This window comes from Fukomys damarensis, unplaced genomic scaffold (genome assembly GCF_012274545.1).
Source record: "Fukomys damarensis isolate Sample0158 unplaced genomic scaffold, DMR_v1.0_HiC HiC_scaffold_5, whole genome shotgun sequence".
Taxonomy (NCBI): Eukaryota; Metazoa; Chordata; class Mammalia; order Rodentia; family Bathyergidae; genus Fukomys; species Fukomys damarensis.
In genome coordinates this window covers 184,928-200,941 of record NW_022900917.1, presented here as the reverse complement: position 1 = coordinate 200,941, position 16,014 = coordinate 184,928, and the positions used below count along the sequence as shown (strand labels likewise).

At 37.6% G+C, this 16,014-nt stretch overlaps 1 protein-coding gene across 1 annotated transcript; it reads right to left on the bottom strand.

Moving 5' to 3' along the window:
* Nucleotides 1-8,742: 8,742 nt before the first annotated feature.
* Nucleotides 8,743-14,567, bottom strand: Tmem74 (transmembrane protein 74). Its single transcript, XM_010615726.2, has one exon. The coding sequence runs from the start codon at nt 14,276-14,278 to the stop codon at nt 13,280-13,282; it is 999 nt and encodes a 332-aa protein (XP_010614028.1). The 5' UTR covers nt 14,279-14,567; the 3' UTR covers nt 8,743-13,279.
* Between the last annotated feature and the right edge of the window lie 1,447 nt (nt 14,568-16,014).

Sequence of the window (16,014 nt, the reverse complement as noted above, 5' to 3'; positions counted from 1 at the left end):
TTCTTTATCCTATAATAATCATTGTCTTTCTGAGCCCGTTAAAGATTTATATATAGAGAGATCTAGATCCTGTAAAAATCTTTTATTCCAAAAATTTTTTCATCTGCTTTAGTCCTTTTACCTCCAAGAAGCATAAACTTTATATCTTGTCTCTTGAAGCAGTATTAAGCCTCTCAATATTCTGTGTTTTTAAAAAATTTAGTATACCAGGAATTTAATAATAATCATAATTTCATATATGAAACTTTATGCCCTTTAATCTAATTAGGTATCAAAAGCATTTTAATAGAACCTCTTAATAACTAATTTTTTTCACAGAAATCTTATTTTGAAAATAAGCACTATAAACACATCACAATAATCTGGATGCAGTTCTTTGTCAGGGAAGTTACCTTTAAAATTCATTCAGTTACCTACTCTAGCCAGGGGGAAGGGAGCTTGTTTGGTTAACAAAGCTAAAGATGGTTCTTTTCACTTACAAACTTTTGTGGGATGGTTAATTCTGATCTAAGCAGAGTGAGGGGCAGAAGTTATCTTATACTGTGACATTTCCTAAATGTTTGATATTAAAGTTTTCCCTATCAGTACAGTGAGAAAAAAGTAGTAATTATTCTACTCACCCATTTTCCTACTGTAACTGGATAGAGGTCAATGTCAACGATCCAACTTCTCATAATAACTATAGGCTTCCTGGCAAACAAAAACAGTTTTGATTACTAAATAAACAGTTATTTTTTCCTCTGATGTGTGATATGACACAAAACCTTAACTTATAAAAGCCCCAAAAGGAAGGAAAACTGATGAAATACAGGTCAGTACAAATAATGCCATTTCACTTTCAGCTAAATTACTCATGGTAGCAATTTCTGTGGTGTAACTCTTACATACTGGCAATGTTCTGACAATCTCCTGTTGTATTCTACTCAGTCAGCTTACTCCTCTTAGAAGAGAGGTGAGCAGATTCTTAGAAAGGATTTAGATTATCTTTGTTGTTCTAAATTGTAGACCAAAATATTTTTATGTTAGCATATTTACAGGAAGCAGTCCATCTTTGTGGCTCCTTTAAAGGGAGAAAGTATAAATGCAATTAGGGAGCACACTAGGTCATCCACTCCTGCTTTGATTCCATGCACCACTGATGTATTGGCCTGGCAGGAACATTTAGAGCACCTTCTTGCCTCAGCAGGAAGCCATGACCTGCACAGGGGTGAACCAATCCTGTATTTATGGCGTCACTGAGTTTCCGTGTCTTCCTATGTAACCCATTCCATGGTAAAAGTCCTGGATAATAGAATCACTTTCTTAATACATAACTGAATTCTTCGTGTTGCTTTTTTTCCTCTTACATTAGCCCAAAGAGGTAAAAATAATTAATTCATAATTTTATTTTCTTCCTTAAATTTTTAATTTCATTTTTTGGTTTCAAATATTTTTAATATAGTATTATTAAATACATAGGTTTGAATCGTGCTTACACTTAATGAGCTGTGTGACCTTGCAGAGAAAATTTAACCTTTCTGGGTTTCACTCTCATTGTCCATAAAAGCGACATAACAATAACACTTCTCTCTCTGTGTTCTTATGCACATTAAAAATGAGTTGGGCTGAGATTTAGCTCAGTGGCACAACACCTGCCTGGCAAGTGCAAGATCCTGTGTTCAACCCTTGGTATGAAATAACTAACTGACTAACTAAATAAATAAATAGTTAATATTTATAAATTCCTTGAATTAATACTGCACACATTGAGTTATTCAAATGTTTATTAAAAATTGAAAGCACATTTAGAAAAAGGAAAATTTTAAAATACAACAAAAGAGCTTGCTTTTGCAAGTGTAAGGTCCCAAGTTTGATCCCTGGTATCAATAAAATAAAATACAACAAAAGCTAACAAACACTTCATTCTAGAGAACACTATTTACAGTTTAATGTTTGTTTTGTCTTACACACACATAAATCAACATAATTAGAAAGATGCTATATTTGAGGAAAAGTTGCATCTTCAATTTTTTCACTGCCTGTTATATTTTTCCTTATCTTTAAAAATACTTGAAAATTAGGTTTAGTAGTTTTACAGCAAGCTACTCTGTGGGTTTAGCAACCCTCCCGTTTTTTGAGCTATTAAATTATCATTTTTCATTCTTTTAATGAAGTAATAAATGTTTGTAAATTAACTCTAACCCATCTCTTTATTTCTATTCTAAATATTCAAAGTAGGATAACTGGGAGAAGAGACATTCTGAAGGTTCCAGATATATGCTTTTGAATTATGTTCCATAAAGAAACATTTTGACTGATTTTATGAAATAATGTTGATTTTTTTTTTTCAGTACTGGGAATCAAATTCATGACCTTGCACTTTTGAGGCACCACTGAGCTAAATCTCTGGCCTTTCATAAAATAATGTATGGAATAACATCTTCCATAGTAACAGGAAATATTTTTCAAAAAAAAGGAAAAAAATTCTCAATTTGATGTTAACAACTATCAGTTAAATATTGTAATTTGCATCTTTTGGTTCCTCCTTAGTGAAGATTTGTATATATTAACTATGATAAACCAGTTAATATTTTTATTAAGTCCCAACTTAGTCTTTGGTTTTCCATCTAGAAATCATAATTCTTAAATTTTCCTATAAGTCATGCTTTTAAAATTTACCCATGTGATTTTTTCCCATTTGGCTTATTTTTTTACACTGAAAACTAGAATAAGAAGCTGTTATCATTAAGACAAACTGATGTGTATTTGGCAAAATGGAAGAATAATGTCTCTATGCACATCATGAACTGGCTAGTATGAATTAATATTGGTCTAGGTAGTATGAAGATAAGAAAGTATCATTGCATTCCATGAATTTAAAATCTAGTTGGGAAATTAGAAAAAAAAAGACTAATGCACAAAACAGTGATCAATAAAAGGCATCTTGTGGTGAATGAATTGTAGAGTACAGATTCTAAGTCATTTAAAGATTCTATGGTCATTTAAAGAAAGGAGAGATCAATGATAAAATGAGTAATCATCACTGAAGGGCCCTGACAGAAGAAAGGGCAGGCTGTTCAGGTACAAAGAAATACAAAAGTGAACACAGCCATTTATTGCTGGGGAAAGCATGGATTTCATATCAGACCTAAGTAGGAAACTTTAGCTACTTGACATACATTCCTTAAAACACTGGTCAAGTGTTCTAGGTTTGAATCCCAACTCTATCACTTATGAGCCATGCAACCTTAGGCAAGCTAATAATTTTTATGCTAACTCTAATTTAGTTCACTCATTAAGATCATAAATGTATCACCTGCCTCATAGGATTGTTATGGGGATTAAATGAGTAAATGGAAAAACTGAAGCTTGACAATTTACACTTACTAGTGTTGACTTATATCACTGACATATTTCATCATCAATTTAGTAAATCTAGTAGGTTACTTATTAATATGACAATCTAATACTCTGCCACAATAGATATTTATAAGTGTGATGATTGAGAATTGGGCAAATTTGTCACTGAAAAGGAAAGGAAGAGCCTGGACCTGCAAGATTTTCCCCAAATCAAACATCTTCTATTTGAAGCAAAGTGTTCAGCTCTTCCTTCAGGTCAGTTAATTGTTCATGACCGTCATATCAAGATTTCTGTCTCCCTCTTTTGGAATGTGAGAATCCAGTTTTTCTCTACAAGGCCCAAGGTCATCTCTAATTTTTAAAAGATCAAATTTCATACTGTTATTAGTACATCCTAAATAAAACATACAATTGACATTCATTAAAAATACAAGTGTTAAGGGGCCAGGGATTTAGCTCAGTGGTTCTGCCACCTGCCTTGCAAGTTCAAGGTCCCAAGTTCGATTTCCAATACCAAAAACAAAGGTAAAAACTAGTTACATAAAGTATATTAATAACACTAAAGAAAATAATTTAGAAAATCAGAATAGTGAATGTGAAGGTTTTAACTTATACATAGACCTTTGCATGACCTTCTTTCCTTCAAAAAGCAGAACCTAGTTCTCTCTTGCACTGTAGCCTGGGTTTAGGGACTATTTAATGACTAGAATGCTGTAGAAATGGTAGTGTTTGGCTTTCAAAGCTTGGTCAAGATTCTTTCACACTATCATTTCTTCTGTCTGCTTGCTAGATACTGACAACCAAGGTGGTCTTGTAAACCACATGTTGAAGTTGATGGTACCTCCATCAGCCTGGTTTTTAAAATAATTTTGTAGTAGACAGTTTCTAGACCCAGACTGATGGAAGATTTATCATCTTCAGTGTGGGTTCTAAATTTTCCTAGGCACCTCCACCCAGCTACCAGATTGGGGAGGTGAGTATAGAGATGTTGGTTTCTTAACTGCTTCAGCCAGAAAGTAACACACATTACCTACTCACATTCCATTGGTATATACTAGTCATTTGGAGCCAACTACATGAAAAGACCTTGGAAATGCAGCTGTTGGTTAGGTTGTTGCTCTCTAATCACAACTCTACACAAAGAAATGGGGCATGGATGTTGGAGAGTTCTGCCATGTCAACCCTCTTATACGTAGCACAAACTCAATGCCAGGGGAGGATGAATTAAAGACTCATCCAAATATTGTTTCCAATTCCAAATGCAGAACCTCCAAAATGTGCACAATCTTCTTCATAAGGTTGAGATCTCTCTAGTAAATGGGAAAACCATACACACACACACACACACACACATACAAAAGCAGGTTATATTTCATATAAAATATATAATGATGGAAGGAGAACATGATGTTTACAAGGAAATCCTGCCAATGATTTCTGATTAATAAAATACTGTAACTTTGTCAGGCAGGCATTATGTAACCCTTTTGCCTTAAGTGTGGTGTAAACTCTTTGAGCAGGCCCTGCTCTGTTCTTTGGAAGGGATTTATTTGCCTACTCTTGTCTAAGGCTTCCAATTAAGCCTCTAGAAGCTTTTCTCTTGTTTTACTCTTTATGGCCACATGTAAAATGGTTATTCAGGAGCATACCTTCTTCAGGGGCTATACATTTTTTAGCCTACTTCCTACTAGTACAAATTTGGGGGTTCAGGAGTTGGCTTTTGAGACTCAAGGCTCCTTTGGCAATGCAATTCCCTGAGAAACTTTCATTTTTGCATGACTGTTTTCCATCAGTTGCATTTGGCAAGAATGATATTCAAAACTTCCTGTCTCCAGCCTAAGTTTCTTGCTTCCTGACCACTGGGCTTCTTTCTCAGCTTAATGATGCTCTTTTTAGGTTATCCAAAAGAGTTATGCCCTCAGTACCATCTGTGACATAAGGCTTAACTACTAATGGACTCAAAAGTTCTTCTCAGTGTCATCTACTATTGTTTGGGGTCTAGCATCTGACTCTCCAAGCTCTCTCCTGGGGGATTTTCTTGAGCTTATCATTTATATAAGATATGACGGGTGGTGGGGAGAGGAAAAAATAGAAGGAAAAAAATGAAAACAAGACTTCTGTAAATAAGGACGGAAAGAGATGTTGAAGGGAGGGGAAGGGATTGGGAGAAAAAAGAAAAATCAAGATATATTATGTACAGGTACAAATTCCCTCTATTTTGGTTTGTTTTTTGTTTTTTATTTATTTATTTATTTATTTGCTCCCAGAATACTCAGGTCCTTTTGCTTGCGAGGTAGGTGCCAGAACCACTGAACTAAATCCTCGGCCCCTGTTTTTGATTTTTTTTTGAGACAGGGTCTCACTATGTAGTTGAGACTGCCCAGGCTGGTCTTGAACTCACAGCGATCCTCCTGCCTCAGCTCCCAAGTGCTGGGATTACAGGCATGGAACACCATGCCCAGCAGTCAAATTCCCTCTGATGAATATTATTATGTATATCTAAAAATGTAACAATAAAGTTAACTTTTAAAAAAATGATTTAAGGCAGGTTCTGGCTCTACCTTCTTCCCAAGATGATTTTCCTGCTACGGATTCACTTAGCAGTAGAGAGCATCACTGAGTATATTCATCTAATTATCAAGGAAAAGTGAGTTTTTAATTTTAGCAATTGCTCTTAATGTTGTTTGTATTCTAAAGCAATTTTTTGCTTATTTGGCAAAATATGGGCAATGTGTAATAAAATTCAAAGATAAATTTAAGAGCAAAAATTCTGCAGTCTGGATACATGGAAGGAATGGAAGAATAGTCCTTTGCCAGAGTACTAAATGAAAAAAATCTTTGAAGTTTTAACACTAAGAATGTAAAGAACAAGACAGAAGGAGGAGAAGTAGGAGCAGTAGTAGGAGGAGATTTTCAATCAAATAAAAGGACTTTGTTGAATTTTTTACAACACTCTTCTACTCCAAGGATAACAGTTTTCTGCCATTTACATGTTGATAATTGGAGCTGACTTTTCAAGGTCTGGAGGACTTTTCTACTTTGCACTTTGTGCCCCACAATTAAGCAAAAGACAGCTTTCCAGATTGTTTTGTTGTCTTATGTAGGGAAATGTAAATTTCTTTCTTGGATGGATATCTATGATGGTGGAAGTAGAAGACATCTAACATCATCACAAGGACAATCAGGATGAAGATGATGATGATGGAGGAGGAGGATAATAATAGTAATGAAGAATGGGGAGAGAGAAGAGAAAAAGAGGAGGGACAGAAAGAGAGAAGGAAAAAGAGTAAGAAGTAGGATGCAAGGGAGGATAAGGAGTCAAAGGGAAAAAAATATTCTTGATCATGGTGATGAATAACCATTTAAAATGGCTCAATTCAGTTTGGGGCCAACCAGCAATCATCATGAACACAGGATCCCAAATACCCCCTCCCAAAAACCCGCTTCTGCCTCTGTGAGTATTCCACTTGGATAGTGGTAGATCTAATGATAAAACACAGAACTGTCAGCATTACCTTTGTTCTTCTTAGATTTCACCAGTATCCTACAATGTAGAAAGTGTTACCTTCAGTTTATAGATGAAGAAACCATGGCTCAGAAGACTTGACAGGAGTACAAGAGCAGGGATCCCAATGTCAAGCCATTGTTCTCTGGATTTGAGGCTCTTATCGTACCTGGGAAAACAAATTTCTCTATACCCCTGGATCCCTACTGGAGACTTCTCTATTACTGTGTATGTAGAAAGTGTACCTACCTTTTTGGGTGCAGAAGAACATGTCCAACCTCAAGGGTGGCTGTGAGGAGGATAGTAGCCTGATGGGATTAAATTTGGTTGCATATTTTGAAAAAAAAGACACTATATTCTCTAAAAGCAAATATGATATCCTTGGAAGAAGTTTCTCAAATCATTTGAGTTGTTTTATAAAATACAAATACAAAATAAATTAGCTAGAATAAATTATTTTGGAGGAAGTGTAAAATTCCTTCAAACTTGAATATGGGCATTCATTGAAACAGTCCTAGGTTCTAAATCTTATTCTAGCAATTATTAGTTGTTATCTTTGGGCAGTTATTTAACATTGTCCAGCTCCAAGCTTTCATTATTAGAATGCAGATAATATTTGCCCTGCATGAAGGTAGGGAGCATTAAATGAGGCATGAAATCAATTGCTAAATGCATGTTAAGGTCTCAAGAAAGTACTTCCTCTTTTCTGCAAGTTGAAAGTATAGGTGTTAGCTTAATCTTCTAATTTTTATGATAAAATAATACAATAAAACTGTAGAAGTAATCTTAAGATAAAGCTTGATAATTTCCCTCCTTAAGTATCTTTATTGAAGAGCTACTAAATTATATTTTTCTGGGGCATCTTTAAAATAATATTTGCTGCCAGTATAAAAATGTTAAATTGACCAAGTGATAATTACAATATATGGACTTTTATATTAATTGAAATATAATGTGCTTGAACAAAATAAAGACCTCAGAAATTATGGTAGACATCTGGCAAACAGTTTTAACTCTCTCCATTTCAAGGCACACAATAGGACTGCATTTCTTGGTTTGCATGGGATTACCTAATTAGTCCTGGCCAATGAGCTGTAAGGGGGTGCAGTGGCTGCCTGAGACCTTTCAGACTGTAACCTTTGAACTTAATAACCAGCAACAATTGGCTAGGTATCTGCATAAGGTTGGGTTCCTGAGAGCATCCTTGGTGACCACAAGAGTAATGCAGCAAGAGACCATGGCATTATTACTACACATGTCTTTCTGAATGATTAGAGGTGATTAACACAAACCAATATAGCCTTCAAAGCAAAAAATATAAAAAATGAAAGAACTAGATTTTTTTTTCCTTTTAAATGAGTGAAACAATACATAGAGCCTCACTTCCAAATGTCGCTTAGACTCTTTCACCTCTGCAACACTTATACAATAGACACAATTTCACTTAGTAATTTATACTGCAATGCATCTCTCACATGAAAACAGGAATCAAAATTAGATTAAGAGAAAATTAAGAGCACGGGTATAAGATAATTTAATGTTTCTCAGTCAAAAGCTTTCTAAACTTTGTATTTTTTTTTAAAAAAATCTATTGATGTATTTCTTCATCATGCAATTCACACTCTAAGTTCAATACTAAGTAATTTAGAGGTACTCAAATAGCCTTGACTATTTATACATATAAAGCATATATAATGGATGCACAGTTTATATTACTTATGCTAACAAGAAGAATATTACACTTGAACTGGGGTGAATATACATAGTTTTAATTTTTTGTTCAGATAATTTCAAACAATTTAAAAGTACCAAATAAACACCAGATTTAAATAAAAATAAACAATAAAACATCTCAATAAATAATTTTATTTTAAAATGATACTTGCTATTAATATATAAGGCATCAAATACCATAAGAAAAAACTCATAACCTTAATAATTGCCCTTTTAATATAAAAACACATAATCATCATCAAATTATTTTTGTTTGGCAAGAAAAGTGGAATTAAAAGCGTGATAAGAACCATACAGTGAAAACTCTAAATATACCATATAGGTATAACTATCCTTGCTTTCTTTCATGACATTTGTTTTGAGCCTGGCTAGGAAGCACAAAGATGGCAGTGGGAAACAGTTTGGCTGTTTCTGAAGTATAGGAGAGTTACCAAAACTTGGAGCAAAGGAAAATGCTGCTTCTATTTTCCTGTAACAAAGCACTAATTCACAGTAAAATAATTTCAAAATATGTTATAGTCTTAGGAGCCTGAAATTGAAAGGTTAAAAAAGTATATCAATAAACATTTGTGGGATACTGAATAACCAAAACAGATTTCTATAATTATGGCATCTTAGTCTGTGGTTGATTACAAATTCTTCATCCATGACTTGTAAAAGACTTCTCCTATTTTTAAAGTCAACATTAAGGCACTCCAAACTCCTGTAACAAAACTATTATAACATCAGCTTTGGGATATTAAAGTTCTACAACTACAAAATATAACCTAATACATTTATAGACTTGTGCACATAAACTTGCATACCAACAGACAAAAATCACAAGTACACTCTTTTAAGTGGAAACCATGGATTTTTGAAATCAGTTTTATGTGTTTATCATCTCTATTTTTACAATGTCAATGTTCTAGTTAGGGAAATTACTTCCTAAGATGTATGCTCATAAAAGTGAGGAGAGAGGATTATGGAGTACTATCTGGGCATACAATGATATAGCTGTAATTAGATAAAAGAATGATATATCTTGTAAGATCTTATACACTGGAAAAAATCAGTGAGACTTGATTTTCATACTTCTTTTCAAAGTCATTCTTTATGCCTAATTCTGGGAAAGACTAAATCTATTACAGAGAAGTATAAGGATCTGCTTTATTCCTTTGTTGCTGTGGAATCTAGTTATGGTATTAAATCTGCTATAACAGGTAAAGCATTTGCAAAAATTGTGACTCTCACTGGTCAGACCAATTTTTTGGTAGTATTAACTGCTACAACAGAATCTGATCTTAAGATCAAGAAAATCCTTCTTCTAACATATACATAGAATAGTTTCCCTTTAAGTAGAGATTAATTCAGGTACACATGTGAAGCAAGAAGGTCATAATACTCTAATTCAACTCTCTAGAATTTTTGCCTTTCCCAACAAAGTAAAAAAGAGTACCTTAGGCTCAGATCCTTAACTCCTGATATATAACTGACATGAAGTTCACTCATTCATTTGACCTTTATATGGGGATAAAGAGAATACACAAAAGATTCTGGTAGTTTGTCTAAACTTGCAACTCAAGACATGTGCCAGTACTGGTTGAACTGGGTCTCTAAAAAAGCTAAGTATGAGGGGATGGATCAAACATTTAAGCAGATGCAAAGCCTATTTTATATATCAAGGAAATCAGCTAGATAGCACAGAATCAAGGTACATGGCATTCATGTGAGTAAAACCATGCACAGCCCAGCAAGGACTTCCTGCTTCCAAACAGCCCTGTACTATTCTGAACCACAAATCAGCTCTGCAATGGGAAGCCTGGGGAGAAGACATTCTTCATATGTAAGGCCAGTACATCGTATTATATGGCCTGCTTCAAGAGCTTCCAACAGCTGGCAAGGACCCATGGCATTGCGAAGAAAACTTCAAATTCTACCACAGTTTAAAGTGTCTTAAATAGGCAGTTTTAGAAAGACATTAGAAAGCATGAATTGTGCACTAGCAACATTCAGAAGTCAGTAGCAAAGAAAGGCAGCTTTCTTTCTGGTCCTGACACTGTTGGCCCACATGGCTGAAGGTTTAGCTGCCTTCTCTTTAAGATTAGGAAGAGACACTTAGATGAGATTCTTGAAACCAGACAAACAAGCTTAAGGTGTAGGGCTTCTGTAAATTCTGCTTCTCCAGGTCCAGTAATAAAAACTTTGACAGATAACTGGCAACATGTTGAAGAGACAGATATAAGGTCACAAATTTCTGTGAAGGTTTCTAGACCGACACCATAGCTACTGACTCTGCAGTCTGTAGCATTTCTCACCTGGTCTGGCCAAAGTACTTCTACCATCAAAACATTTGGTATAAGACTAAGACTAGGAACAATGGTGTTCAAAGTTGTGTACCTTTCTTTATCTGGTTTATTTTCAAAATCAAGAAATCTTTGTCTTCAATTCAGGCACTTACAAAATGGAGGGGGACTTCTCAAACTAAATACATGGGGGAAGGCTGACTGAAAAAGAGTTGTCCTCTATATTTTAGCAGATCTAAATAATATTATCAAAATAAGAATTTACTTGCTGTCAACTTTCAATTTAAATCTTAAGGAAAATTTTAGAGTTCCACAGGAAAAAAAAATATTCTCACAGGTTAGGTCCCCACCTCCACTTGAATATATATGTTCTTTTCCTAAATAGCTTTTATTTAATGTTGACTTTAGATCACACCTATAAATCTGGTAGTATGCAAGATTCATTAAACACTTCCAAATGAAAAGCACTGGCTTTTCTCTTTTATTATCAATTTTACAGAACTGAAAAGACACTCATCCTGTTTGAACGGATCATCAGGCTACAAATTAACTCGGTTTAGTCTTCTACTTGGCTAGTGAATTTTGCTTCACTAATTAATACAAACAAAATGTAGTTGGTCTCACTAAGGCTCCATGAATAAACATGTAGATTTTACAATGTAAATTTTAGTTTTGTTTTTTTGTTTTTTTGTTTTTAACCCACGTAAGGCCTGCTTGCTCACTCAGGAAGACTATTTCCTTCCTGTCTGAACCTCAAAGCAGCTCAAACAGGCTAGAATCAGCCAATTTATAAACCTTCAGGACATAACATTTATACTGCTGGGAAGGTAGCCTCAATAAAAACCGTAACATGAGATTCACAGTCAAACAGAAAGTTTATCTAAAAGCACACGCCAGCTATAGAAAACAAGAATCTTGATTTCTCATGATTCCTTCACACATCTGCCCCCATCATCTCTTTTTGTACTTTAGCTAGACGCCTAGTAACACACAGCTACCCTACCCATCAAATGGACTTGATATCCACCACTGGTCATTCATGTAATATCCTGACTCACACACTGCTAGATGTCATCTACCACACAAACTCAGACATAGGATTAGTGATAACTCCTACAGTGGGAGGCTGGAAACACCTCAGGAACAGGCCCACACTGCAAGATATTTCTGAGGCTGCATCCCTGACCCTTACTAAACAATTCCATACTGTGGCAGTAGCAGTGTGGACACTGAGTATATGACCACACTGCCCATTTTGTCCCTCTTAGACTAAGAAATTGCACTTTATGAGGCTAAAGTACACAGTTACTGAGGAGACCAAACACAACGTGCTCAGAAAGATGTCTGGACCTGTCTGGGAGGAGTCACATTGGTGGTGGGCACTGTGCCCAATGAATTGAAGTTGGTCTTTCTCTCTTCCAATTGCATTATTTTGGCTGTGGGCATAAAGATTCCTGAGGCAAAGACTGGTGGCAAATGACATAGTTTACCAGGTTTAGCTCCCGAGTCTAGCTGCAATCTATCAGAGATTATCTCCAAACAACCATAATGAAACACTGCATGGGAGCATGCCAGAGCCAATCATGACTCAGATTTGTCTCGATGGTTAGATATCTGGAGGTGTATTTGAAGTCTCATGCTTTGCCTTTCTGATATGAAAAATGGCAAAGACTTCAAGAGCACAAATAACCAGAATGATGACAAAACCACAAACAGAAATAACATTTATATCAGCAACTACATTTTACCTCACTCAGAAAAAGGGCACGGGACAATGGCAAATATCTGGCACTAACACTGCAGGTTTATTTTACACTGGTCTTTATTAGAAAGTTTACTCTAATAACATAGTTGCCATTTCTAAATACAGGAATAATTTAAGTATAACATTTTTCTAGTTTAAAAATAACCCAACATTCTCAAGCCTCAAAATATCCATACTCAAACATCTGCATTTCAGTATTTAGCCAAATTATATCATGAAAATCCAGCAAGAAAATGGATAAGCACCTCTGAGAATTAAATGTATGCTTTACTAAGTGATTAGTGCTTATTTTTCACAAAATAGATTGCCAATCAACCCCATTATACGTTCAATTTCCATGTACCTAAGAATACTATAGTTTTATAAAAGAAATCACTTGTATATTGGGTCATTAGAATTATTTTGCTATACAAATAGAAGCTCATGGCCATTACATACTGTTTACAGCTCTCACAAAGCTAGGTGTGGCTAGTTGTGGTTTCTTATGCATTTTACATGACTTCTAAATAGAAGACACTTGAACAAAACACTCACTGGCTGCTTGTTGGTTTGTGAAATAAACTTTTCTTGCTGGGCAAGTAACTCACATTATTAATTTTACGAAAACATTTTTACATAAAATGCCAAGGCAGAATCTCAGGAAGTACAGAGTTAACTCCGTACAGCAAGAGAATCTTCCTCTACCAAGGACAGTTCCAGGGTGTTTTCATTAGTGCTGGTTTTCATCCTGAAGTTGAAAGAACCATAGAATTTTGCAGATTCATTGGAAGAAGCAAATCTACTTCGCTGATACAGCTCCCCCTTCCACATAGACATCATCAGCAAACAGGACAGAACGACACCTCCAAGAGTAAGGAGGCAGAGCCCAGCAATCACACAGCGGTCCAGGTGAGCCCCCAACTGTGCACTCTCTTTCTCTAGACGTTCCATCTCCCGGGCTGCCACTGTGCTGGGATCCACAGTCACCTCCCGTGGGACAATGTAAGAAATGATCACTAGCAAGATGCCAGTGACTAAGAACAAGATTGCACTGATGAAACCATAGTCCACTGACATCCCTGAAGAGGTGGCTTCTGAACTTGTGTCGTCTTCATCCTCAGATAACAAAGATATGGCAGCCTCATGGGACCATTCATTTGGATTTCCCCAGACAAAGTCTCCAGAGCAATTACTCCCTTTTACTGAAGGGGACCTCTGGGTTCGTTGCTCCAGGTTGACATTCTCATCTACATAGGTGAAAGAAGTTTCTAGCTCCTGGCTGCAGCAGTAGCAGACTTTCCGTTCTGATGACATCTGGCTGTTCCCAGGGGGTCCTTCTGGGAAGAAGGCTACCTGAATAGTGCTGTCTTGCTGGGAGGAGGAGTGGGGTTCCAGGGAAGGGCTATGTCTAGATCTTTCCATTACAGCTGCTCTTGGTACGGACTTGCAGTGTTTCTCACAGCACAGAGCAGCTCTGATGGCTGCCACCTCTTCCTGGTTCCCAAGAGGCCCTTTTGCACGACAGTCTATGAAGTTACACAGGTCTGCCTGGTTGCTTTTCTTAGCAAGGCAATGGAGCTCCATGGAGCTAGGCAGATGGCCCCCAGAAGCTTCTAGAAGTTCTTCCAGGAGCAGCACAGATAAGGACTCCGTATTCTTAAGGCAGACCATGAGCCATCAGAAGTGCTGTTTCTGAGGGCCCCATCTCCTTTGCAGTCACCAAAAGGGCACCTCAGCCCAATTCCTCCTACAAGGAGCCAAAGGGAGATTCCTAGTAGCTGGAGAGTGTGAAAAGGGAAAACCACCTGACTTGTCACAGGAGTTAAAAGTGAGAAAATCAGGGTAGAAAAGGAGCAGGGAGGAAGTGGCAGTGTCTCTGGAGAAAGCACACTATCGTCACCAAACCAAATTTATCCAAGGACTCACACATTCCTGTGATAGGACCCCTCAAAGGAGAAGGTTTCCTGTAGAAAGACACAAAAAAGAAATGCAGGGGACCCTTTTAGCAGAAATGCTGAATTTCTGGAAGACTAGAAGCACAGGCTTGTTAATAATCTAATTACACTGTGTTTACACTCTGAACAGGACAGATTCTAGTCAGATTTGTTTTAATGAATATATGCTCCTATCAGCTGGGATCCACTGGGGCAAGAGTTCAGCATCTTAACTCAGGAGCTCTGAAGTGATGACAAAAGGCAGGATCCCCAGCCACCTGTTTCAGGCTCACCCTTGGCCCTATACTTTGTTCACAAAGCCTTAGACCCTGTACTTCCCTCTGCCTTACAAGACAGAATGTGCTGGTCCCCAAGGGTGCAGACAGCACACATCATGGTGACCCCTGTACAATGCCATGAACAGCCACTCCACACACAGTCTACTTACTCCATCTGCCCCTGCATGCCCCTGCAGTGACTCACTCACTGGGTCTCAGCGGGCAGTTTCTCTTTCTCCCTATGATTTGCTAACAAGCACAAGAAGTTGACCATTCAGGAAATTTTACAGACCCAGTCTAGAAGTTGACTGACAATAAGAGACAGATTATAAACCCAGAGTTCATTGGAGGCAAACAGGTGAGAAGCTGTTTCCAAGGTTACTTATGGGATTTCGTATCCCAGACTCACTCTCCCCTCTACTGTAGCAAGGGTCAGAGTGGGCTCTGGTTCTAGCAGAAAGCCAGCTGGCAATCTCTGCTGCCTCCACCACCATTCTGAGGAACAGAAACCTATTTTCCACTGTCACTGTTTGTTGGGTTTAAGAAATGCCACTTTAATTTTGATTCCAAATCCAAGGTGAGCACCGATTTTAACCCAAGGCTTGCTTAAATGCGGACTCTCCCTCAGAATCCAACCGCCAGCGGAAGGGTGGCCAAGGCTCCGTAAGGTCACCCGGCAAGACACTCCGAGCCTGGGGGAAGATGGACAGGTTTTCCTACGTGCTTCAGAGGGCCGTTTGTTTTTTATTTTTAAACAAACATTTGTCTTGTTATCAGAGTTTCTCTGTGCCCCAGACAGCAGAGTAACAACCACCAAAAAAACCAGTAAGTGCAGGAAAACCATGAGAGAACCACAGCTTTCTTTGCCAAGTGGATGGATCATACAGAAAGAAGCGGAGAGTGAGGAAGTGGGGACGGCCGCCAGCTCCTCAGAAAACCGGCTTCCATCGAACCCCTAGCGCTCAACCGCTCTAGGCGAAGCCAGCAGGGTCCCCAGCGGGGTGCAGTTTTATAACAAAGCGGGAGCAAGCCGTCGCCCAGTCCTCTGCCCGCCTCGGCCAGACTACGGCGAGAGCTCGCCAGACGTCACGGCGCCGTGGGCTCACCCGGGGGGCCACGGAGGTCCCGCGTCCGCCGGTCCACGCCTGCGCAGCCCAGGTAAAGGTCACGCCCCGTTCTCCCCGCCACCCTCCGC